The 26,743-nt window shown below is 40.9% G+C and overlaps 1 protein-coding gene across 3 annotated transcripts in view; it reads right to left on the bottom strand.

Annotated features, from left to right (window-relative positions):
* LOC140734818 (IQ motif and SEC7 domain-containing protein 3-like) overlaps window positions 1-26,743 on the bottom strand; it is a 371,261-nt gene that overhangs the window by 64,080 nt on the left and 280,438 nt on the right. For all 3 annotated transcript variants that reach the window (XM_073059384.1, XM_073059385.1, XM_073059386.1), the window contains exons 6-8: window positions 14,973-15,095; window positions 5,893-6,059; window positions 847-986 (exon numbers count right to left, since the gene is read on the bottom strand). In XM_073059384.1, the coding sequence (XP_072915485.1) occupies window positions 847-986; window positions 5,893-6,059; window positions 14,973-15,095 (430 nt within the window). The remainder of the gene's footprint in view (window positions 1-846; window positions 987-5,892; window positions 6,060-14,972; window positions 15,096-26,743) is intronic.

The following is a 26,743-nucleotide window of genomic DNA, read 5'->3' as shown; positions in this document are numbered from 1 at the left end:
GATGTCCTGGATACCATGAAGGCCAGTGCCCATGATGGAGCTGACCTGACTAAGTTTACAACTCTCTGCAGCTTATTTCAATCCCATGCAGTAGCAACCCCCACCACCCCATACCAGACTGTGATAGAGCCAGTTAGAATGCCCTGCACATTTTAGTTAAATAGAAAGTATATATATTTCTTATTGTAATTTATATTTTTTATCAATTGCTGTATCGTAAAGGGTTAATCTTCGTGCTTGCCAAATGTCTCCCAACCACCATGGCCTTGAATGTATCAGAACTAGCTGCAGGAACTTTGAATGCTACCGTGAGAATACAACCACGGGAATGCAATATACCTTGGGAATACAGCTATGGGAACATGAAGGCTAGGTGAACTGCAGCATTTTATATCAGTTCAGAGGGTATAAAAATAGAGTGGTAGGGGTCTTGGGGGTAGTTCTTCGGGGCTCAGCAATCGTGACCATTGCTGCAGATTGGGCAGAGTGGGAGGGGTGTTGTTGTGAGAGGGGGCCCATGCATATTAAGGTAGGTATTTTAATGCTTGCTATTCTGTCCTAATTAACTAAGTTTTGTAGTCCTAAGTAAATAATTGGAGTCTGTGCCTTTCAGCCTTATCGAGCCAGGTCTGTGAACAGAACAATTGCACCGTACTGCTGTCACAAAATGACGAATTTCGCACTACATGTCAGTGATATTAAACCTGATTTGATTTTGATTCTACTGACTATGATGGATAACTGGTAACAAGGTACCTACTTAGGGAATGAAAACAAGGAATATCTGCATCATGTAAGTGTGTGGTTACCTCTGAGACATAATTAGCAAAGATTCACTGAACTTACTGCTTTCATTCCCACGATTGATTTTTCTACTTTGGTTACATATGTCACATGATCTTCATTGGATTTTAATTCTTTCTGTTGAATTCGTTCATAAATCCCGACAACCATCTCACGGGGAATGTCCACTCCATCATCCACACCTAGTTAATGGAAGTGAGGGAATGAGAAGACATAAATAAGCACCAAATGCTGCAGTGGAGAATCAAAGAAATTGGATTTACATTAAGTAGAATTAATAATATTTAAATTTGGTTCATCTTAAATACACTGTAAATTGACCTGACTGTCAAATCAAGAATCCTAACCAGGCCAAATTACTTGTTTTACCAGTCTTTCTGTCAGCTTCCTCATCACCATGACAAATGACATTCAAGCAACGATTGGAAAACCAATTTTTATTACATTTTATTACTTCACTTCTTTATATTTAAATGCATGATATACTCATGGTTTACTTAAGCCAATGAAGGTGGTAGACAGTGGTGGAATGAATAATCCCAAATCATCACATGCCACTGGCTTTGGGACAGGATACTTTCCAATCCTTCATTCACTTTAATTTTCTGAATCCTCTGAAGATGAAGCTAAACCCCAACTGAAGATGTTCCATGATTTCGTCCAATCATACGGCAGCACCTGTCCATGACTGCAAGGCTGAATTCTCCTCCTGATGGCATCCTGTGACATTTTTGCCCTTTCACTCATCAAAATAAAGCCACCTCTAGCTTGCCATGGTCCCTTTGCAGATCTCTCATCGCTCAGCTTCAAGACCAGGAAATCCCCTTTAATTGAAATGTCATGACAGGAAAACGTGAAAGCATTTTTCTGGTGCAGCATTTAAAATCCTGCATTTGCCTTGGGAGTGATCGGTCCAGACTTTGGAATGGGTTAGTACACAATCCCAATTTTAACCTCCTCTGTTAATAGGAATGTTAACAGCTGTCTATATACAATGTCCCAAAATGTTCTTGCTAAACCTCACTTGCTCATGTAACTGCTTTAATCCAGACCTCTCTCTGAGTTTAACATGGTTAACCTGCTACTACTTCACAATCATTCCCATCTATTGCTTTAGTCTTCGGCCTTATTAGATCATATTCGATTCAAGTCTAAAACTTCTCTTTGTGGGGACTACTCCAACTAAGATGTTCCCCTTCTTTGCTTATCCAGTCCTTCCTGCGTTCAGATCCATTACAAAATCCATTCATGTTCCTTTTCACGTTGGATTTATTGCAGCCATTAGATTATATGTAACAATCCATTCCATATCCTTCAATGCCATCTATCTCTCCACTGGACTGAACACTCAAGGGCTGCATTAAAATACTTAATTACCTTTTAAGTTTCACAACCTCTTCCTGAGGTTCAGTTAGAGGCAGATAAATTTCCTTATGACTATTATTTAATAACTTTTTTCACCCCATAGATTTGCTTATATAATTCTTCTCCCATTCGTTTTCTGCAGTGTTGTCCAATGTAAGATGAGTGAGCTGCGCATTTTTATCCTTTAATGAAATTGCACGGATCTTGTGGCATTCTCCTTCCTAGCTACCACCCTAAGTTGTTGGTGGTTTCTGACATGGCAACATCAGATGCTTTGAACAAAATGGGGTCAGGATGGTGCTGAGCGGTGAAGTCCGTTGATGTTGTGGCTCAGACTTAGTTGCCCTTTTTAGGTTTGTAGCAATATTTTTATTCTATTTTAATTAGAGATAAAGCAAGGGCTTTTCCAGCCCAACAAGCTGCACTACCCAGCAACCCACTGATTTAACCTTAATCACAGGACATCTACAATGACCAATTAACCTAGTAACTAGTACGTTGTTACTAGTAACCTAGTATCAGACTGTTTGAGGAAATCGGAGCACCCAGAGGAAAGCAATATGCTCATAGGAAGAACATACAAATTTTCTTACAGAGGATGCTGAAAGTTTTTCTAGTCTGTAACTGGACAAACACACACCAAGTCTTTTGTTTGGCAATTTCTTTTAAAGTTTTTCTAGTCTGTAACTAGCATACCGTTTCCTCTTTGCTTGCTTTCTGTGTGTCCTGCACATGCCCAGTAGGAGGAAATTCACCCAAATATCGGCTTTAATGTGGACAGAGGTATTTTAAAAAATGCCTAGTGTGGATACCTGTCGTTTTTACGTGAAACCGGCATTTTCAAAATTATCCAGTCTAGTGTGGACGTAGCCTAAGGATCTGGAGATATATGTATTTGGATAGACATGGGCTGGTTAAGGGCAGTCAGCATGGCTTCATGTGTGGTAGGTTATGTCTAACCAATCTTACAGAATTTTTTGAGGAAGTTACCAGGAAAGTTAATGAAGGCAAGGCAGTGGATGTTGTCAGCATGGACTTTAACAAGGTATTTGATAAGGTCCCTCAAGGGAGGCTGGTCAAGAAGGTTCAGTCACTTGGCATTCAAGATGAGGTAGTAAATTGGATTAAGCATTAGTTTTGTGAGAGAAGCCAGAGAGTGGTAGTAGAGGGTTGGGCTCTCTAACTGGAGGCCCGTGACTAGTGGTGTGCCACAGCGATTGGTGCTAGATCCATTGTTGTTTGTCATCTATATCAATGATCTGGATGATAATGTGGGTAAGCGGATCAGCAAATTTGTGAACGACACCAAAGTTTGGGGTTGTAGTGGACAGCGAGGAAGGTTGCAGAGAGATCTGCAGCAGCTGTAAAAATGGGCTGAAAAATGGCAGATGGAATTTAATGCAGACAAGTGAAGTTTTGCACTTTGTAAGGACCAGCCAGGGTAGTTCTTACACAGTGAACGGTGGGGCACTGAGGAGAGTGGTAGAACAAAGGGATCTGGAAATCAGGTCCATAATTCATTTAAAGTGGCATCACAGGTAGATGGGATTGTAAAGAAAGCTTTGGTACATTGGCCTTCATTAAACAGGAGATGTGATGTTACGTTGAAGTTGTATAAGACGTTGGTGAGGCCTAGTTTGGAATATTTTGTGCAGGTTGGTCACCTACCTACAGGAAAGATGTAAACAAGGTTGAAAGAGTGCAGAGAAAATCTACAAGGATGTTGCCGGGTCTGGGGGACCCGAGTTATAAGGAAAAGATTGAATAGGTTAGGACTATATTCTTTTGAACATAAAAGATTGAAAAATTTGATAAAGGTATACAAAATTGTGAGGGGTATAGATGGGTTAAATGCAAGCAGGCTTTCTCCAATGTGGTTGGCTGGAACTACAACCAGAGTCCGTGGGTTAAAGGTGAAAGGTGAGAAGTTTAAGAGGAACATAAGGAGAAACGTCTTCACTCAGAGGGCTCTGACAGTGTGGAATGAGCTGCCAGCATAAGTGGTGCATGCGAGCTCGATTTCAACATCTTCAAGAAGTTTGTATAGATACACGGATGGTAGGGGTATACAAGGCTATGGTCCCGGTGCAGGTCGATGGGAGAAGGCTGTTTAAATGGTTTCAGCATGGACTAGATGGGCCAAAGGGCCTCTTTCTGTGCTGTATCTCTCCATGACTCTTTGACCCCAAGCTGTAATAGCGTCGCGCCAACCACTAACCTACCACGGTGCCCTACAAGGACAGCGTGGGGAGTTAGAGGCCAGCTTAGGGTAAAGGGGAAGAAAAGGCCTGCTCTGGGTTGGAGGTGGTGTGTGTGTGTGTGTGTGTGTGTGTGTGTGTGTGTTGATTGCTCATGCAAACAACACATTTGCTGTTCATGTGATAAATAAACCTGAATCCTGAATCTAAAAATATTTCCACATGGCTTCTGAGATTTCCCTACAAAGTCAGAGGCTCTGACTCAGACTATCTGAATGCATTTGAGATTTAGATGATGTAAAGGGAACTGTGGATGCATTAAAGAAGGACTCAGCAGAAGTTAGGAAGCAAGAGAATGTGACTGTGAACATGCTTTGCTGAGTCAACCCTTGCAGAAATGATGAAGCAGCAGTGTGTTTTCCTGACTGCTGTAAATTCTTGCAGAGAACTCTTCCGAGGAGCAACAGTACAGCTTCACTTTCTTTCAGATACTGTCACTATACACAACACATTTTAATGGGCTTAACTTAGCTTAAAATGCTAAAAGGAAAAGGTAATTATTGTAGCTTTAAGAGAAGTAGGAAATTGCTTCAGCATATTTATTTATATTAACACTCATGAATAACACTGTCTTGTAGGTACATACAGACATCCAAATGAAGGCAAAACCCTTCACAGCAGGGAACACAAAAGAGTCCAGGCTAGCTTGTGCGCAAGAATCTGACACACTCCATCCCACTAAGTCCTGGGTCCCAGTGCCTGCCAACGACCTAATTCATTCATTCTCTCTCCTCAGCACTGGTTGAAAAACAAGAATCTTGATTCTACACCATCCATCCAGCCTACCAACGCCCTCCCCTCCATCTGCTATTTTCACCTTTACCCTAGGCTACACCTACACTATTACTTCCCCCTAATATACACTCTTACTCCCCCCTCGATCCACTCCACACTCCCTTCCTCCAATAGTCCACTCTCCTCTCCCACTAGATTCTTTCCTTTTCAGCCCTTGACCTTTCCCACCCACCTGGATTCACCCATCATCCTTCCAGCTAGCCTCCTTCACCTTTTCATTCTGGTGCCTTCCCCCTTCCTCTTCAGTTCCAAAGAAGGGTCTCAACCCAAAACGTTGACTGTTTAATCATCCCTATAGATGCTGCCTGACCTGCTGATCTCCTCCAGCATTTTGTGTGTGCTACATATACATTACCAACTCATCTGCATAAAAATAGCCTTTTAATTGCCAATCAGAAATTCATATTTTATCACCGAAACACTGGACATAATATATTCTTACCACTCATCTTCTCTAATGAAAAATAACTATAGAAAATACATATTTTGCATCACAATCACCTCATTCTCCTTGATCAATGTTATACAGTTATGATGTTATTTTCATTTGACATTACATACGCTAGACACCAGGAAAGTAATGAGGGTAGCTGAATCCTGTAAAACCATCTTCTAGTATCATGAAATGTTCTGATTATTTCCCAAGATTGTGTTCGATAGCTGCACTCACCCCGTAGGTTACGAATGAAGTCCTCCAGCATCATTTTCCGATCTGGTTTGATGTTGGGGCTATACATGTCTGTGTTAAGCAAAATGATAGCGAAAGCCAGAATGAAGATGGTGTCCGGATTGTGGAACTGCTGAACCACATCAGGGTTGCACATGCAGTAGCGCTGGCTGAAAGAAGACACAGAAGAGTTAAAAACAGTCAGAAGCAGGCACGAGTGACTGGCAGGCTGAGCCTTCAGCAAAGAACCTGAAGCAAATAAATTCAGTGCATACCTTGCTGTAAAATTGACAGTTTTAGATAAGACAATGCTCCTGTATTTAATATTCCCAGAGGAATGCATTACTCTCAAATAATATGCTGATTTCTGTATTGGTTTAATTAAGAACCTGACAATCTGCTTGACTGGTCATTCAAGCTCCCACTGTAGTTATCATAAAGATGAAGACACATCGTGACCTGGTTCACGTACTTTCCAAGGAGTGTTTCTGCTAATGGATCTATTATCTTTCTCATATAAATAATTAGCATTGTATGCTGGGTTACTGAAGCAAATTTGCGCTGCTCCTTGTAAATGTCCTGTGGGTAGACGCACTTGTCAGCAATATGCATTTATACGACAGCTTGCCTTCTCCAAACGCAGCTGGGGTTACAAAGCCCACTGAGGATGTGCTGGAGTGAAGGTTGAATAGTGCAGGTCAGTGAAAGGGAGGGTAGCATTGAGGCAATGCTCAGCTTGTCACTCATTTCAGGAACCACAGAGGCAATAAGGGGAAGCATGGGGCACGTGGAAAGAAATGATGGGTGGAGGAGAGCAGGTACTGGGCTGGAGATGGCAAAGAACACAGAGGTGTCAGCACAGTAGCAGTTCTTCACCTATTCTGAGAAGGTAGCAAAGAGGGAATGCTGTTTTACATCACTGTTAACTTCATATACAGTAGCTGGACTAGAGAACATGTTTTTTTTACCCCCAAACAACCAGCTAGTTCTACAAAGGGCAGGTTTTCAGCTCAGGGAGCCCGGCACTTTATTGCTCTGTGCAAGTGAGGCCCTTTGTTTTCCTTGATCCCCGTGAGGGGGTTATTGTTGAAATAGTAGATCGGGAATCAATGGGAGGAGTGTTTTGGGTAAATGGACTGCCTCAAACTGTTGTCAATGCCAGAACAAAAAAATCTCAATAGACAAGTCTCCAAAACTGACTGCATGTACAGTAATTTACATTCCTGCCTTCTCTCTGACATGGCATCTGCAAACAGCTGAAAAGTCAGGTAGATACCAGCAACAAGCCAGCAGTTATAGACCTGAACATCAAACTTCTATCATAGTCTGGGAGGTTAAATATAGCAACATCAATGTCACCATCCTGAGAGAGACACACTGAGCATGGGAAGACTGATTCGAGGAACAATGCTATCGGCAACCTTGGAGACATAAGAGACAACAGATGCTGAAAGCTGGAGCAAAAGATAATCAAACTGCTGAAGAGCTCAACAGATCAAGCAGCATCCATGGAGGGAAATAAGCAGTCAACATTTTGGACCTAGTCCCATCATCTGAACTTAGAGATAAAGGGGAGATAACCAGTATAACGAGCCAGCAAGTGATAGGTAGCTCCATGTGAGGGCTGGTGAAATTCAGATGGAGGAGGGAAGGAGTAGTGACAGAGGCTGAGGTGAGAGGTGGAGGTAACAGCAATGGATGATGGAATCTGATAGGAATGGAAGGTGGAGCATGGAATGAAAAAGGGAGGTGCCACAAGCATTACCAATGATTTCAGAAAAACGTACAGTCAGAAAGAAAAAATAATATTGCCTAGTTCCCTGAGTGGCACAACTGTAGTCCTCATCCAGCTTGTTGTTCCACCAAGTGAACACCAGATGGCAGCACCGAGCAAACACCGCAACAGGCTTGCGCCTAGTCCTCACCACAACTGAGGCAACACAGCTCCCTCATTGTTGGTGTTGCCAATGAACCAGTGAATCAGACTTTCAGTATTCAATGTCCAACAGGGTCTTGCAATCCCAATAAAAATGTCCAGGACAATCACTTGCACTGCACACCATCACGATGTAATGGTACGCAACAAGTCCAGGGGACAATACAACAATGGTACCCGATGTCCAGCTCCATCACTATTGAGCAACTCGCCAACGAGATAGCCCTGGAATGCCTGATGTTCTTAATATCTAGCAATGAATTGCAATCATAAAAAAAGATGTACAGGATGAACAAACACATCTACAATTAGACCCAGAGTGTGCCGTCATCTTATTGGCAATGAGGAGGGAGAGTAACACGGCTTGCAAGTGAGAATTCCAGAGGGCTATGATAGATGGAGTGAGGGTGCCGTGAAATCTTTCTATCCATGGTCTCCTGCACCGTTCCAAGGAGACCAATCATAAGCATGAGGAACAGCACCTCATCTTCCAACTAGGCACACAGCAGCTTTCAGGACTCAATATCAAATTCAACCAAGTCAGGTTAGTCTCTGGCTGGCCCTGCATTAAGTCTGTTTTTCTCTGTCCACAGACACCGTCTAATGTACTGGGCTTTTCTAATATTCTCTTTTGACTTCATCTCTCTGTAACAGCTTAGATCTTTATTTCACGGCATTTATGTGTCTCAATGGTTGTTTTTCCTCTTTAGTATACTCAATGTATCAAGCAGATGGCCTCATCCTATCATAAATCTTCTCTTTGTCTTACCACCACTCTCATACTCTGTCTGCAACTTAACACTAACCTGTCTTCACCATTCTGGTCCTGAGGAAGAGCCTTTGATATGAAACGTTAATGTTATTTTTCTTTGCACAGTTAACACCTGACCTGACGAATGCTTCCAGCACTTTGCAATTTCCACCTTTTGGACAGATTGCTTCAATGCCCTAGAATTCCCCGCTGCAAAGGGCTATTCTGGGCCATTCAATTCTGAAATCAATAGATTATTGGGCCACTAAGGGAATCAACACACATTGGTAAATGGTGACAAAGTGTAATCGATACGGAACATGATCTATTGAATAGAGAACAGGCGGGGTGGGGAGGGGGGAATAATGCTACTCCCATAAGAAATATGCCCTGAATGTGCAACCTGGCAAGATAGGAAGGACAGGACAACACGATGAGTTGTTGTTAATATCTATTCACCTGAAATGACATTGAATTACTCCTGAGAATTTGCTTCTATTTTATCTCAACAATACATTAATCCCTATGACCTGCTTTAAAAAGGATCACATTTTAAACCCAGATTTTGGCTAATTCGTATTCTAAGAATTGCTTTCTGCAAAGTAAACACAGCAGCAGTAATCACAATGAATTTTGTTTAACTTTTGAAGTTTATAAACAGGATGCAAATTTATTAAACTTTTCTCTCAGCTACACAACCTACACTAATCAGTTTAATTATTAATCTAAATGAGCATGTTTAAAGGTCATTATCCAGTTGATGGTGTCAATAACATCTTTCTAATTTGCTTAAACAGTTCTCTACCATCCTGCTCCTGTAATTATTATAGATGGGCTCATACTAATTAAAAATTTGAATTAGAACAGTTCATCTAAGTTATCAAACACTGATGTGCCAATCCTTCATTTTAATAGTATCACTTGCATCGGTGGACATTTAAACAGTGTATGAGGGTCCTAGGGCCCCCATTTTAATAAGAGTTCACTGCCTCCCCCCCCCTCCCCCCATCTGCAGTGGGAGAACTCGAAACTGGTTAAATTCCTGGACAGCAACTCCAAACCATAATGAACTAGAAATAGGAATTCATGACATACCACAGCAGCTAGGAAATTTGAATTGTCACAGTAAACAATTGGAATAAAGAGCTTCTATCAGGGTTCTGAAGAAATGGTGAAGGCATTAGTGATGATCTTTCAAAAATCACTAGATTCTGGAATGGTTCTGGAAGACTGGAAATTTGCAAATATCACTCCACTCTTCAAGAAGGGAGAGAGGCAGAAGAAAGGAAATTATAGGCGAGTTAGCCTGGCTTCACTGGTTAGGAAAATGTTGGAATTGAGTGTTAAGGATGTGGCTTTGGAGTACTTGACAAAATAGGCCAAATTCAGCATGGTTTCCTTAAGGAAAAACCTTGCCTATTAAATCTGTTGGAATTCTTTGAGGAAATGACAAGCAGGACAGATGAAGAAGTATCAGTGGATGTTTTGTACTTGGATTTTCAGGAGACATTCGACAAGATGCCGCACACGAGGCTGGTTAACAAGAGCCCATGGTATTGCAAAAAACATACAAGCATGGATAGAGCTGATTGGCAGGAGACAAAGAGTGGGAATAAACTGAGTCTTTTCTGATTGGCTGCTGGTGTTCTGCAGTGGTCAGTGTTGGAACCGAAGCTTTTTACCCCGATCAGTGATTTGGATGATGGAACTGATGGCTTTGTGGCCAAGTTTTCAGAAAATACAAAGATAGGTGAAAAGGGGCAGGTAATGTTGAGGAAACAGGGAGGTTGCAGAAGGATTTGGACAGATTAGGAGAACGGGCAAATAAATGGCAAATGGAATACAGTGTCGAGTAGTGTATGGTCATGCACTTTTGTAGAAGGAATAAAATTATAGACTATTTTCTAATCAGGGAGAAAACTCAAATATCCAAAGTGCAAAGCAATGTTCCCTCTAAGGTGCACACATCTTTTGCCTTTGGCATACAAAGGAATTGTGATGGCGCACAAAAAATTTTCACCCTCTACCTGGTTGGCATGTTAAGTATATTTCATGATTGTGCACAATCATATTTCCGTTTCCCATTTCTGATGCGGATGGTGTTGACAACGTGGAATTTGTGATGATTTGTCTGCAGTTTTTAGAACTGTCTTATTTATACAGTACTGCTTTTATAAAAGAAATTATTGATTCACTATGTCAAATTCCAAAGAAGCAAAGGGCTATTGATCTTATTACATGCTGCCATACAGTACATGAGAAATATGACTCATTGATGTAGATTATTTTATTTCTTTTGAACAATGAACAACAAGCTGGACTTGGTAGTTTATCATCCTTGGAATACTTCATGTTTCCTTCCACTTAAAAGTTTTCAGTGCGCACATGTTGTTGTCACTGGGTAAAAAATTGCAGAGCACAGGATTTTTGTGCACACTGAGCATTCCAAATTAGCAGGAACAGTGGTGCAAAGGGAATTGGGAGTCCTCGTGCAGGATTCCCTAAAGGTTAATTTGCAGTTTGAGTAGATAGTAAGGAAGGTAAATTCAATTAATTTCAAGAGGACTGGAATATAAAAGCAAGGATGGAATGCTGAGCCTGGCTGGTGAGGCCTCAGTTGCAGCACTTTTGGGCTCCTTACTTAAGAACATTGGAAAGGGTTCAGAGGAGGTTGATGACAATGATTCCAGGAATGAAAGGCTTATTGTATGAGGAGTGATTGATGACTCTGGGCCTTTATTCACTGGAATTTAGAAGAACGAGGGGGCATCTCATTAAAACCTATTGAATGTTGAAAGGACTAGATAGAGTGGACGTTTCCTATGGAGTGGGAGTCTAGGACTAGGGGGCATAGCCTTAGAATAGAGGGATATCCACTTAGAATGGAGATGAGGAGGGATTTCTTTAGCCTGCAGGTGGTGAATCTGTGCAACTGGTTGCCACTGGTGGTTGTGGAGGCCAGGTCATTGGGTGTATTTAAGGCGGAGGTTGATAGGTTCTTGATTAGTCAGGGCAAATACAGAAGAATGGGGTTGAGAGAGAAATAGATCAGCATGATGAAATGGCAGAGTAGACTCAACGGGCCAGCTGGCCTAGTTCTGTTCCTATGTCTTATGGTCAAAATTATTGAATTGCCATCAACTTCCACCTCTCTTGTACAGAAGGAAATGTGCTCACCTTGTCCGCTCTGAACTGTATATATATTTCAGACACAGAGCAACGTGCTCAAGCCTTAACTTTTCTTTTAAAAAGCAAGTGTGTACAAAGACAAACAAGTGTGCATTGTATCAAAACACTCAAAATGAGAAAAGATAAAATGCAGCACTGCACTTGACAAAGACCATGGTATAGCTAGTCCAGTTGAATAGGTTATGCCTTCACAAAAACATGTAGAGAACTGAGCCATATTTGAGAGAGTCATCTCAAAAGAAGACAAGAAACAATCCTCAGAATCATATGAACATCGTAAGTCCAATCATTAACTCTGCCAAATAACATTTCCCATTTAACTACCGGTAGCAGCAGAGTTGGAGAAAAGTGGCCTTGAGAGGGCTTAATTTTGACTCCAAGTCCTATAAAGATGTTATTACATCAGGTCATATGTTGGCAAGAGAGACCCTTATTGATTACTACTTTCTATGTTCATTTGAAGAGCACAAAGAAAGAAAAGCCTTCAATGCACAATTCACCACTGAACAAACCAGCTGAATCTTGATAAATATAGCTGTTAGATTGAGCTTAAGAAAAGAAAAGATCATAAAGAAAATACACTGATGACCTGGTGCAGATGCACACAGCCTTCCTGATGGAATCCTGACCTCACAATCTGGTCATCTTCCACTGTGTTGTGTATTACTGCCACTATACAAAATGGGATCAGTTCCGAACAGATATAGCAACATAAAACCAGGCGTTCACAAGGCACCTTGGGCTGTCGGATTTGTGTCTAGGTCTACTATTACCAGCAAGCTTAGAAACCAACCCTTGCTCAGCAAGAACAGTAGAAGAGCAGACAAGATGCATCATTTGCCAAACTTAAAAACTGTGTGCCAATGCAGGATGTTAAACAGTGAAAACAGCTTGTTGTCGAGCTGTGATCCTGCAACCAACATATTAGATCAGAGTTTTGGACTTCTGCCATGTGCATTTATGAATGATTATGCACAATTAAACATCTAATGGGAGGAGTAAACTCCAAGAGTATCCCTATCCTTAGTGATACCAATGCAAAAGCAAGTCCAAAGCATTGTAAAGCAAAACTGCTGATAGGATAATCCATCCTTTGCTCCTCCTGAAATGTCCATCAACAGCGAAACCATTCTTCAGCCAGTTATCGAAGGCTGACAGCACTGGATGCAGCAAAGGTTTTGGGCTCTAAAATTATCCTGGCATCAGTGCTTATGATTGTCACTCCTGATCCAGTTGCACTTCTATCCAAGCTGTTGGACAGCTATTGGCATCGATACAACAATAATAAAAATTTCAAAGATGTGTCCTGTCTACGAAAAGTGGCATTAAGTGGCTTCTAATCAGCGATAAGTGCCTCATCACCGTGCACTTTGAGATCAGTCTGAACAATTTGGCTCAGACCAGCCTTGATCACAAGACGTGACTGATGTTTACACCGAGGCAGCATTTGATCAAATGTAAACATTGGATTCAGTTAAAATCAGAGAGAAGAACCTCCTTTGGCAGGAGTCAGACCTTGCATATAGGAGAACGGATGTGTCAATTGGATGTCATACATTTCAGTCCCAAACTGTTGCTGTAGGAATTCCACAGAGCAACAGTCCTCTTTTGGTTCACCGTAATATCAAAAACAGTGAAGTGTACCAATGATTACATGGTATTCTCAAGGGCAACTAGGGATGGGCAATAAATGCTGGCTTAGATGGCGGTGACCACATCCCAACAGTGAATAAATAAAAAAACAATCAATCCATTACTCAAGATACTGAAACAGTCCAAGTCCACACATGGCAAGACCCGGACAACGTTCAGGCACAGACTGGAGAATGGCAAGCAACACTTATGCTCCACAAGTCCCAAACATTCACTTGCTGATTAGCAGACAGTTCAGACTTCTTCCTTCAATGGCATTACATCAGTGTCACTTGCATCCAGAATGTGACTAGTTTCTATTTGCAAGTTAATGGGGCAAGATGTGATGATAATACATACAGTTGCATTAATAAACACCGGGCAGTCTACTCAAAAGCAAGTGTGCATGACCAAATAAGGTTCACAAATTCCCATCTCCCAATTGTCTGGCACCTGGCAGTGACAACTAGTTATTTTGCTTAAAGTGAAGTTAAAAACGGGAGGTAGGATGGGCAGCGATCGCCATACAGAGTTAATACAAACATGTACCCTTCACTGATGCCAGTTAGATTGAGCTGCTTTCTTGATGGCACTTCACTTTGTAAAACCAGCCCTACAGGACCAACCTTCAACATTGCCGCAGCCCGGAACTCCCAATTCCTCTTAAGTTGAATCGTAAGCCCTGAATCAAATCTCAAATCACAAATTACTGGCTGTGACCAGCACTTGCTAAGCCCAGGCCATCTGACCCGAACCCCTTTGCAGGCTTGTTGGCTCTGGAGCCTTAGCAGAACCCAGGGTCCTTTTTACATGTGCTTGTGACTAGGCCAAATTGACTCTACTACTATGAGCTCCCCAGCTAGAAGTGCAGAAGCTGCAAATCTCACCATTCTCATACAAGATACTTGCCCTTCCATGTAAGTATCTAAATCAGTCAATCCAGATTTCCACCAGAGTACAGGTGAGAAATTTATGCATAGTTACCTTTGCTAAAGGGACACAGCAGTATCAAACATTCTTTGTGCTTAGTTTCATTAATCTCAATGGTACTAGATCTCGGGAAGAAGGGTCAATAGGCAGCCAACTCTATAGCAGCACTCAGTGTCAGCGACCAAAACTATACTCCTAGATTTACTCAATTTTTAAATATTCTCAATGAAATGCTCAATATTAGTGCTTTGAGGAGAAATCTCAATAAAGATTTTCCCTATCAAATTAAATTTGCAATATTTTGACCTCATTTTTAAAACGATAAAAAAGTTTTAAATGTAACTACAGTTGTACGCATTTAACAATTGTAGTGTTTCATAGAGAATTTTCACCCATTTCCCATTTCTTTATGAGTACGTTCGTAGGTGGGGAGCTCACACACTCAGCTGAGCTACAGTGACAAAGCGGCCAACTACAGATTCAAAATGATCTTTTCCAGACTGAGTACAAAATCATCACATCTGGTTGGAAAACAAAGATAAAAATGTCATCAGCAAGCTGACCAGTCCAGCAAATTTACAACTGAAGGAGCATGAACACTGAACACACTGTAAAAGCAGCTTCAGAAAGAACATTTCTCAGTACCTGAATGCTTCAATGAGCCGTTCCACTTTCTGGGCCTCTCCCTGCACGCGAATGTGAGCCTGGAACTTGCGCAATGCTTCATCCAGTTCCATGTTTGAGAAGTCCATCTCATCAACAACACAACTAGAATGAAGCAGAAGACAATTGGTTCCTCCTGTTAGAGAGTAAATGTCATGTTATCATTGAAGTGGGCCATTAGTTTGGGTAGGACACCAGACTGGACCAAATCCATTCAATCACTTCTTAAATTTTATTAAGCAAGCTGCCCAGTAGATGCATTGGCTCTGGTATTTGTTCTTCTGGTATGATCCAAGATGGAAAAAACTCTATGACTACAGATCCCTCCCAGGTTACGAACGTGCATCACATGGGAATGAGAAACAATCACCTCTTTATTGGAACCATACTTTCTGTTCAATTTCAATTAAAAAACATGTTTTTGAAACTTTTAACATGCCTTTAACAATAATGGATGTCAGGCAACATTACATTACAACATGTAATAAAGCTTGGATTCAGATGACAGAAAACAAGCCATTCAATTTTTGTTCTTATATTTGGATGGAATGTTGTGCATTTGATGTCTACTCAAATAGAAAATCATAACATATTTTTTAGTAAATATTGGGTGGGGGAAGACGCATCCAATCATTCAGTATAAGAGGCAGCTCAAACCATCTGATTTTCTGCTGCCTAGTACACACATTGGTTTAGGCATCCATTCTTCAGATATGATTTTAGATGGGCACAGTAATTGACAGCAGATCCTCCCCAGGTTACGAAAGCCCAGCATATCTACATCTCATACATAAGAACAAGCTTTTGTAGACCATAAGACATAGCAGAATTAGGCCATTCAGCCCATCGTGTCTGCTCTGCCACCCCATCATGGCTAATCCCGGATCGCATACATTCTTGGAATCATCCTTGTGAACCTCCTCTGGACTCTCTCCAATGCATTCTTTCTGAGATATGGGGCCCAAAACTGTTGACAATACTCCAAGTGCAGCCTGACTAATGTCTTCTAAAGGCTCAGCATCATCTCCTTGCTTTTTATATGCTATTCCCCTTGAAATAAATGTCAACATTGCATTTGCCTTCTTTACCACAGACTCAACCTGGAAATTAACCTTCTGGGAGTATTGCGAGAGGACTTCTATGTCCCTCTACACCTCTGATGTTTGACCAACATCATGAATTTGCCAGCTGTTGCAGGAATATAGACTGCACAGGAACGTGGTTCACAGCCGCAGTCCTGAATTATGAATTATCCAGCTTACATACAGTTCACAGGAACGGAATCATGCCATAACCTGGGAAGGACATGTGTTCAAAACTAGTCATGCAAACATACACATCTTAGGTATAATTGTTGGGTAATATAAATGCAGAAAAATCCTGGTGATTTTTTTTCTTTCATGACACGGGTGTGTTCAGGCCAAATGAACCATTCTAATCCTGCCATTGCCGAGCTCAATTAATTGGCACTTGCTAGGGATCAAGTACAGCACCTTTGACTTGTGCAGTGCTCTTATTAATTTAACCACTGAACCACAGGCAAACCTGTAACCTTATTCTCAAAAAAGAAAAGGAGAGAAGCCACAGAAAACCAAAGCTATCTAGAAAGGCTCTCTGTCAGTTTTGTGTCGCAAATAATAAGAAATGCCTTTCAGTGAAGTCCATAATTTAATCTCAGGATTTGAAATGATACACGGAAAGTATTCTTCGATGTCTACAATAATGTAGAAGTTCCCATGGAAAGTTCGGTGCCACATAAGGGAAAGGGCAAATATTGAAAAACATACAAGACCAATTTATTCTCTTCTTTTAATACATCCATCAATAATGAATTATCTCATCCTTCCTAAACAACTTTGCCCTCAAGAGGTTCTCTGTGCTTTTATTGCTTTTTGTTTCCTCGGCATATTTTAAGAGTGCACCATTAATTTAAGGCTTAATCACCTTGGAATTGTTGCATGTACAAGTCTAATTTTCTCAACTCTGTACAGAATGCAATACACTTTTTGCACAACGGTATGTTCCTGCTTTTTCCCTGAAATCTGCTCATATCCAGCCAGAAACAACTACAGTCTGGAGAATTTGAATTTCCTTCAGTCATTTCAGCTTGGAGTACCTTTAGAATTACAAGAAAAATAAACAGTTCTTGATGGAGCTGATTCTGCATTAAGACTTGCCACACATGTTGGAGTCAGATCTTCTGAAAGCCTGTTTTTTTGTTGCTTTTTATGTGCTAGAGTGCTGAATCACTGGGATGTCAGGGATCGGAAGCTCAGCAGCTTTTAAAAGGCTACTGCACTTGAAACACTGCCCCATTGCCATTGTGTAAGCAGTAGGGTCTACAGGTTGAGTTTGCGAAAGCATTCTTCAAAACATTCTCCTGAAGAAAATTTGATCCTGTCAAAGCAGATGCAAAAAGAATTGAGGTTGACTTAACATGAGAGGGGAATAGGTAACTGAGTGGGCAACTTCCTCACACAGAGGGTTGGGCAGCCAGGGAAAGTGGTTGAGGCAGGTACAGTAATAAGACTTAAGAAGCATTTGGACAGGTTCACAGATAGGAAAAGCGTTGAGGAATGGGGGCAAAGATGGGCAAATGGGACTAGCTTAAACAAGATCTTGGTTGGCATTGGAAAGTTGCACAGAAGGACATTTCCATCCTGTTTGACTCTGGGACTCTATGAGAACATAGGAGCAGAAAAAATAGAAGCAGAAGTAAGCCATTCAGCCCTTCAATACTGCTCCACCATCCAGTAAGATTATGACCTCTTTACTGTACTGATCCCATATTCATTATTTTTTCTATCTAAACTCTATTATGTTCCATCCTTTAATATAGTCAATGAATGCACCTCGAAAGGCCTCCTGGGGGGAGAAGTATGAAGATTTATTCATCCAGAAAAGACTTTACTTCTATTCTGCAAATTGCAAATGCATATCGATCTCACCTGGAAAGATATCATCGTTGGGTCTAAATTCCAAGAAATATGTACACAACAGCACTGTGGGAATACCTTAATACCTTTACCAGAAAATCTGCACTGGCTCACTACAACCTCCTTAATGAAACTTAGGGATGGGTGGTAAATGTTGGGCTGGCTAGTGGCACTCAGATCACAGGAAATGAATAAATGGGGAGTAGTGGGTGCAGGGAATGCACTGCCAGCAGCGATGGTGGAAGCGGATACAATAGGGTCTTTTAAGATACTTGGAGCTTAGAAAAATAGAGGGCTATGCGCTAGGGAAATTCTAGGCATAGAATTACATGGTTGGCACAAAATTGTGGGCCGAAGGGCCTGTAATGTGCTGTAACTTTCTATGTTCTAAATGTTGGGCATTGTCGTTATTGAAGATTTTAAGATTCAATTATCCATGGAAGTCCATTTATTTCATTTATAGTAAAACTGCCCACTACTATCCATAACTGAATGTGCTAGTACTGCAGAGTTTAAGTCTGATCATACCATAGTGGAATTGTTCCCATCTCTCTGCTGTATACGCCAGCTACTACTGGAGTACTGAGGCTGGCATTTCAAGAATAATATGAACTTAAACCACCTATTAGGAAGCCTGTGGATTTGGAACAGAGCAAATTACCCTCACTAAATTTGCTGAAAGTAGAAATAGCACAGTTTATTAAGCTGTCAGTGCTGAGAATGATAATTGCATTATGGAATGGAAAATAAGGGAGTTGAGCATCAATTATTTCCCTCCTGCTCTACCTCAAACTCATTCACAGTTAAGGTGGAATATTTCCAACACTTCATGAAAGAGCAATCTCCAGTCAACAAGCAAATCTTTAGTTCCTGTAGTCCCAAGTTTTTTAAAAAAAAATCAGATGTTATCCTTCAGAACACTTTGGCTTAATCCAATTGCTGTGACCCAATTGCCTCCATCTGCAGAATTGCTCTGGTGCATTGAGGTCTTGCCTGAGAGCAAAAATCTTGCTCTAACAAGCTCCTGGATACAACTCATGAAAAATGTAATAAATGAGAAAAGGCAGTGAACAAAAAATATGAACAGCTTCCAAAGAGTAAAGCACCAAGTAAGTAAAGGGCAAAAGGCATACTTTTACCCATGTACATAGATTATTCTTTCCAGCTGTGTTCTTTGCTGTTTAGAAAGTATTATAGTTCTAAGCTGGATTTCGTTCCTGTATTACTAAGCTCTAGCCTTGTGCTGTCATTTAATGATTCAAGGGAAGTTATGAAATGGTGCTGCAAAGCACCAATTTTTTTTTTTGAGGTCTTATATAGTTACACCCGTAGTGATTTAACCTTCCATGCAGCACATGGCGTTATGCACTTGCATAAAATTTGTCTGAGTTCACTTTTAATGCATCTGATAATCTATTTAAATGTCTCTATTATAACAGGGTTAACTACACATGCAAAGATCAATCACTCGATATTAGTAAATTCCCTGGAACTTTAAGATGCTTCATGAAAATACAACATGAGGGCATGTCATGTGCAAAGCTTAATAAGACAGTTTTGAAGGGAGATGTTAAATATTATACTCACGTTATACAAATATGAATACATGCTCAATGTGCATAATGATAATGATGGTGGCAGTGCTGATGATGCATGGATCTGCTGACCATTCCTCTGTGAAATAACATTGGATAATTTAACCGTAACTATCTTTTCTATTCTACTGTGACCACTGAATCGCTGATATATTACATTCCAGTTTCAGCAGTTAATTTATGAAGACACAGAACAAAGGATGATATTAGCTCCATTGACTGGAGTGCAGGCCACAGTTGGTTCATATTCTGCCTGCATCTATGTGGGCTACCTCTGAATGCTCCAGTTTCCCAAACAAAAAACAGGTGGTTTAGTAAGTTAATTGGCCAATGGAACTTGCCCCTATAGTGTAGATGAATGGAAATTGAGGTGGGGGGGGGGGAGTTGATGGAAATAGAGGGAGAACAAGATGGGTTGGGATTGTATAGTGCCAAGGTGGGTGTCTGATGGTTGGCATGTACTCAATGGGCTGAAAGTCCTGTTGCAATCTTGTATCTCTCTGTGACCATCGCTAAGATTTATCAAGCAAAAGATGGTCCGATTTAGAAACATCTTGAAGAATGATCATACAAAAGGTATTGGAAGGGGTGGATGCCTGGTTGAGGCAGAATCCAGAAGAAATCAATCCTGAGCATTTAGAACAGAGGCACATAGAAAACCTACAGAACAATACAGGCCCTTCGGCCCACAAAGCTGTGCCAAACATGTCCCTACCTTAGAAATTACTAGGCTTACCCATAGCTCTCTATTTTTCTAAGCTCCATGTACCTACCCAGGAGTCTCTGAAAAGACCCTATTGTATCCGCCTCCACCACCATCACTGGCAGCCCATTCCACTCACTCACCACTCTCCGTGTAAAAAACTTACCCTGGCGTCTCTGTACCTACTTCCAAACACCCTAAAACTGTGCCCTCTCATACTAGCCACTTCAGCCCTGAGAAAAAGCCTCTGACTATCCACATGATCAATGCCTCTCATCATCTTTTAATTACAGTTGATTGTATGGTTTAATTGAACAAATGAATGATGTTACGATCTCACCCATCACCAAGACAGGATCTATAGCATGAAGGTCTTCAGATAGAGGAATACAAATAGACAAAGACTTGGCCAAAGAGGGTAAACAAGAGATTGGTTCAGCTTAAATTGACAAATGAGAAGAACTGTATTGGATTAGTGTCTGACACTAAATGAGAGTGAGAGTAAGTATTAGTAGGAAAAGTAAATTCTGTGTGATGCTAGTCAAACTCTTGATCCCCCAACCTGGAACATCTAACTATTAAGTGCCAACTCTTCTACTTACCAAATGAGTTCTCCTCTGTGATCCTGACCACAGTTTATATGCCACCAAAGGCCAATGTTAAGCAAACACTTGAGGTATTGAGTATAGTGCTTTGCAAACAAGAAACAACCTACACTTACAACTTTGCAATAATTGTCAGGACTGCAATCAGGCTTGTTTGAAGAAACTTCTAGCCACTCATCATCAACATATCACTTGCAGCACCAGGGGACCCAACACACTTGGCCACTGCTATATTATAATTAGGAATGCCTATCATACAATCCCTAGACTGCATTTTGGGATATCTGACAATCTGGCAGGCCTCCTTCTACCTGCATACAGGCAGAGGCTAAAGAGCAAGACTCAAGAGATAAGGACAACAAAGAGGAGATTGCAGGAGGCAGAGGAGTGGCAACAGGAATGCTTCGAGTAGATGGACTGGACCGTGTCCAACGACTCATCAGAGCATCTGAACAAATATACCATGGTTGTCACAAACTTTATTAAAACAGTCATTGAAGAGTACGTCCCCACAAAATCATTCAGCATCTTCCCCAACCAGAAGCCCTGGATGAACCAAGAGATCCGCAAATCGGCTGAGGGCCAGATCAGATCAGTCTGACAACCAAGTGAAATATAAGAGGACCATATACAACTTCGAGAAAGCCACCTCACAAAGTGGCAATTCCAGACCTAACTTGAATCGACGAAGGATGCTCGATTGCTGTTGCAGGGCTTGAATATGATCACCTTCTACAAAATGAAACCAAGCGACATAGGTGTAAAGGTTTTGGGCAGCTTGTTCCACATTCTCACAACCTTCTGAGTGAAGAAGTTTCCCCTCATGTTCCCCTTAAACTTTCCACCTTTCACCCTTAACCCAACTTCCGTGAAAAAGCCTGTTTGCATTTACCCTGTCTATACCCCTCATAATTTTGCATACCTCTATCAAATCTCCTCTTAATCCTCTATGTTCCAAGTAATAAAACCCATTCAATCTTTCCTTATAACTCAGGTCCTCCAGACCCAGCAACATCCTTGTAAATTTTCTCTGTACTCTTTTGACTTTCCTGTAGGTAGGTGACCAAAACTGCATAAAAATACTCCAAATTAGGCCTCAACAATGCCTTATACAACTTCAACATAACATCTCACATAAAAAGGAGAAAGAAATAGAGAACAAAATAGAGAATCTTTTCAATTTTGATTTACCTTACAATGAACTATTGCTTCCCAATAAACCAGTTATATTCATCATCCTTAGAAGTAATTTATGATCCTTAAGAAAAATTAAGAAATTCATATCTCCTAATCCTAACTTAGTCAAGTACTGAAGACTTGTGCTGATCAGCTGACTGGAGTGATATTTTTAACCTCTCACTTCGACAGTCTGAGGTACACACCTGCTTCAAGCAGGCTTTAATAATACCAGTGCCCAAGAAGAATGTGGTAACCTGCCTCAATGACTATCATCCTGTAGCACTTACGTTCACTGTGATGAAATGCTATGAAAGGTTGGTGATGAAACCTAGCAACTCCTACCTGAGGAGCGACTTGGATCTGCTCCAGTTTACCTGAGAGCACACCAGGTCAACAGCAGATGCCATCTCATTGGCTCTTCACTCAACACTGCAACATCTGGGCAGTGAAGATGCATACATCAGGATAGTCTTCAGTGACTACAATTTGGCATTCAATATTATCAAACCTTCAAAACTAACCAATGAGCTCCAAGATCTAAGCCACAATACCTCTTTGTGCAACTAGACCCTTGATTTCCTCTCTTGTTCGGATTGGCAACAACATCTCCTCCACAATGATCATTGGCACAGGTGCACAAGCTGTGTGCTTTGCTCCTTTCTCTACTCACTTTATATTTATGACTGAGGCTACGTGCAGCTCCAGTGCCAGATTTAAGTTTAATGACAACACCACTGTTGTTGGGGGAATCACAGGTGCTGATAACTCAGCAAATAGGAGGGAGATTGAAAATCTGATTGGGTGGTGCCACAACAACCTCTCAATCAATATTAGCAAGAGCAAAGAGCTGATCACTATGACTACAGATGGAGGAAACTGGAGATCCATGAGCCGGTCTTCATCAGGTGAATCAGAGGTGGAGAGGGTCAGCAGCTTTAAATACCTCCGTATTAAAATGTCAGAGAATCTGTCCTGGGTCCAACAAGTAAATGCTACAACAAAGAAAGCATGGTAGCACCTCTGCTTTCTTTGGTTTGTTAAGATTCAGCCTGTCCTCTAACACTTTGACAAACTTCTATAGAAGTGTGGTGGAGAATATATTGACTGGTTTTACCACAGTCTGGTATGGAAACATCAATGCCTTTGAATGGAAAGTACTACAACAAGTAATGGATAGAGCCGAGTCCATCATGGGTAAAGCTCTCCCCACCATTGAGCACATCTATATATAGCACTGTCACAGGAAAGTAGTATTCATCATCAGAGACCCCCACCATTCAGGCCACGCTATCTTCTCACTGCTGCCATTGGGAAGAAGGTTCAGAGAGGATAACTTCACTCACTTTCAATTACCCCAACACCAAACTCTTCCCACAACCAATGGACTCATTTTTGGACTCCATCGCATGTTCTAGATATTCATTGCTTATTTACTATTATTATTTTACTTGTTTTTTATTGTTTTATTTCTTTGTATTTACAGTGAATGTCCACAAGAAAATGAATCTCAGGCTTGTATATGGTGACATAAATATACTTCGATAATAAATTTACGGTGAACTTTTTGCAAGCCTTTGAAAGAACCAATCTTCAGTTGTGTCAATAAAAGGCATTTTTTCTACAGATCTGGTAAAGCTTCAATGGTGCATAGGGAGATGGTTGAGGTATGAGGAATTTAAAACATGATAATAAATGGGAACACATTGGTAAAAGGGTAGGTGGTATATTCAGTTCAATTATTTATGTGGGCTTAAATTGATACTCCATTAATTATATGTTGGTGAGGAACTGAGATACTTTGACGATCCATGCGAAGATTTTCCAACTTGGTTCATCTAACCAAAGAGTTTAGTACGTCAGCATTGCCTGTTAAAAATCTGGCTACACCTGCACATACGTAGTTCTTGGTCTGGTTATGCTAATAGTCAAAGTATAATGTATTGCCTGTTATCAAAATTCTCAACACGCATCAGAGTTCTCCATCTCCTTCCACAAAGTTTGACTTAACTAAAGGAAGCATTGAAGTATTAAGCACCTATAACTTGCCAGAGCTCAGGCAGATGGGCAACATTGCCCAGTTTTGTCCTTCTGTTCTGTGTTTCTAACTCCAGTATCTTGCTACACTGCAGAGAATTCTCCAAACATTGACAATTTTGATCTATAAACAAATAATTTGTGGAATATGTTAACTAATTTTGCTAACTCTATTTGAGAGCACTTCTATAATTCAGTACAGAAATCAAACAATTCTCTTCTTTCCCAACTTGAATCTTGCCAAGAGATGGTATAAGTACCATGGAAAATCAATCTGAAAGATCTATGAAGAGGCTACCCAATACTTTTTTCATTAATGGAAGTTGAGAAGGACCTCACTAAGCTAAATTCCATTATTTTCCCTCAGTCTGAAACTAAAAGTAATGCTAGATTCTGTGGAGAACAGTTTGAGAAGATAGCTACTATAAGCTCATAGCACAAGTTTGTCTTTTTCTTATTAGCAGAGCTGGCAGACTTTATAAAACCTTATGTAAGTGTTCATGAACTAAACTTCACAGTTTAATTTTTAGCTGACCTGAATCCTGCAGGGCTCCAGTCAGACTTCAACATTAGTGCTCATGCAAAATATGAAAAAGGCTGGGCAGGATAATGTTTGGATCACCTAGACACCTGTGGGTTAATTCATCTTTAGTACCAGCAAAGGTTTCAATGGGATCTCAGCACATTGATTACAGCTGTGGAGCAGGAGAAACTCCTAGGAATTAGTTGGGATCCACTAAAGTTGGACACAACGATTATGAAGACAGCTTCCAATCCAACAGCCCCTTGCATCAGACAACAAGCATCTAAAGTAGTTCCTCGCAACTTCTGATACTTTACAAAATGGTAGTTTCCATATCCTTCTAACTCTGACTCAACTTTTTTTCTCCAGGCCTGCCAAAGGGTTTCGGCCAGAAGCATTGACTGCACTTTTTTCTGTAGATGCTGCCTGGCCTGCTGAGTTCCTCCAGCATTTTGTGTTTGTTTCCATATTGTCTTTCTATTTGAAAAATAAGGTAAGCTGTGGAACTAGGTGGCAGATTCCCCCCAATTTATTCTCTTATTTAAATTGGTTCAAGAGGCTCACAAGAAGGGTGGTGTCACAGAAAGAGGGGAACAAAATGAAATCAAAGTAGAATGAGGGAGATCTCCATCACTGAAACTGAGGAAAGATGCCAGTTTTAAAATAGAAGTGGGTTTGTGTTTCTGCTTTCATCTTGGATAATCAAGCTGGCAGCTCTGAAGTAAGTAAGCCAGAATCTCCTGCAGGCAACATCACCTTTGAACAACCAACACTAATGTAGAGCATATTATCATGCTTTGGTGAGTTTTAACAATTTCCACATTGAGAGAGTGATTACTAAATCAGACCTGACATCCCTTCAGCTTGCTCATTAATCAGTATTTACTCTCTTCAATGGATCATTAAGGACTTGATTAAATCTCAAACAACCTGATGACAATAACAGAGCGGTCCTCTTGAACTACTTAAAAGTTGCTTAAACTCATTGTTAATGATTCATTTATTCAAACCTCTTCTTTATTTAAAATTCCATGGCCATTGTCCCAACCTCCTGCTGCAACCTTGGTGAGAGATGTGGAGAATATCCAAGGAGTCACTGGCCCCCTGGTTTTATTGCTGTTCTTCAATATATAAATTTACACTCAGTACCTCCTGTGAGTGGCCACAGAGAGTATGTTTATGGTCCCCTGCTACTGTAGCCCGTACATTGCAAAGCTCGATGTGTTGTGTGTTCAGAGATGCTCTTCTGCACACCATTGTTGTAACATGTGGTTATTTGAGTAGTGTCACTTTCCTGTCAACTTGAACTAGACTGTCCGCTCTTCTTTGACCTCTCTCATTAACAAGGCAATCTTGCCCTCAGAACTGCTGCTCATTGGATTTTTTTTTTTTTGTTTTTCACACCATTCTCTGTAAACTCTAGAGCATGGGTTCCCAACCTGGGGTCCATGCACCCCTTGCTTAATAGTATTGGTGCATTGCTTAAAAAGAGATTGGAAACCACTGCTCTTGAGAATGTTGTACATGAAAATGCGAGGTGGTCAGCAGTTTCAGAGATACTCAAACCACCCCATCTGTCACCAACAATCATTCCACTATCAAAGTCACTTAGACCACATTTCTTCCCCATTCGGATGTTTTATCTAAACAACAACTGAACCTCTTGACCATGTCCACATGATTTTATGCATTGGGTTGCTGCTATGCAATTGGCTGGTAAGATATTAACAATAATGAGCTGGTGTGGAGGTGTACCTAATATACACTAAGTATATAAATTCACTTAAATTAAACATTTTACAACTCTTTAGCATCACATATGTTCTGAGCATGTTACTGCTTTGTTTTTTAATGATTAAAATAGATCAGGAGAGGAAAAGACAGACACACAAAACAACAAAAGGCAATAAATAAACCAGCAGTAAGGTTACCTCAATGATTTTGTCATCAGCACACAGAAGCTGAATTACTGCTGGACTGTAATGCAGCCTGGCACCAGCCTCACTTGCCTCGTGTCATGTCCCACAGAAACACTGCCAACCAGCAAAGGACGGTTATCAGTGCTGTGCAGATGCGCTCTTGAACTTCTGGTGCTTTGGAAACCGACACAGACATCGTACCAAATGATTTGCAATGGCAAGAGATTATCTTGAACTGTTCCCTGCTGCATTTCTGTGG

Source organism: Hemitrygon akajei, chromosome 10 (assembly GCF_048418815.1).
Source record: "Hemitrygon akajei chromosome 10, sHemAka1.3, whole genome shotgun sequence".
Taxonomy (NCBI): Eukaryota; Metazoa; Chordata; class Chondrichthyes; order Myliobatiformes; family Dasyatidae; genus Hemitrygon; species Hemitrygon akajei.
This window is presented reverse-complemented; position numbering and strand designations above follow the sequence as displayed.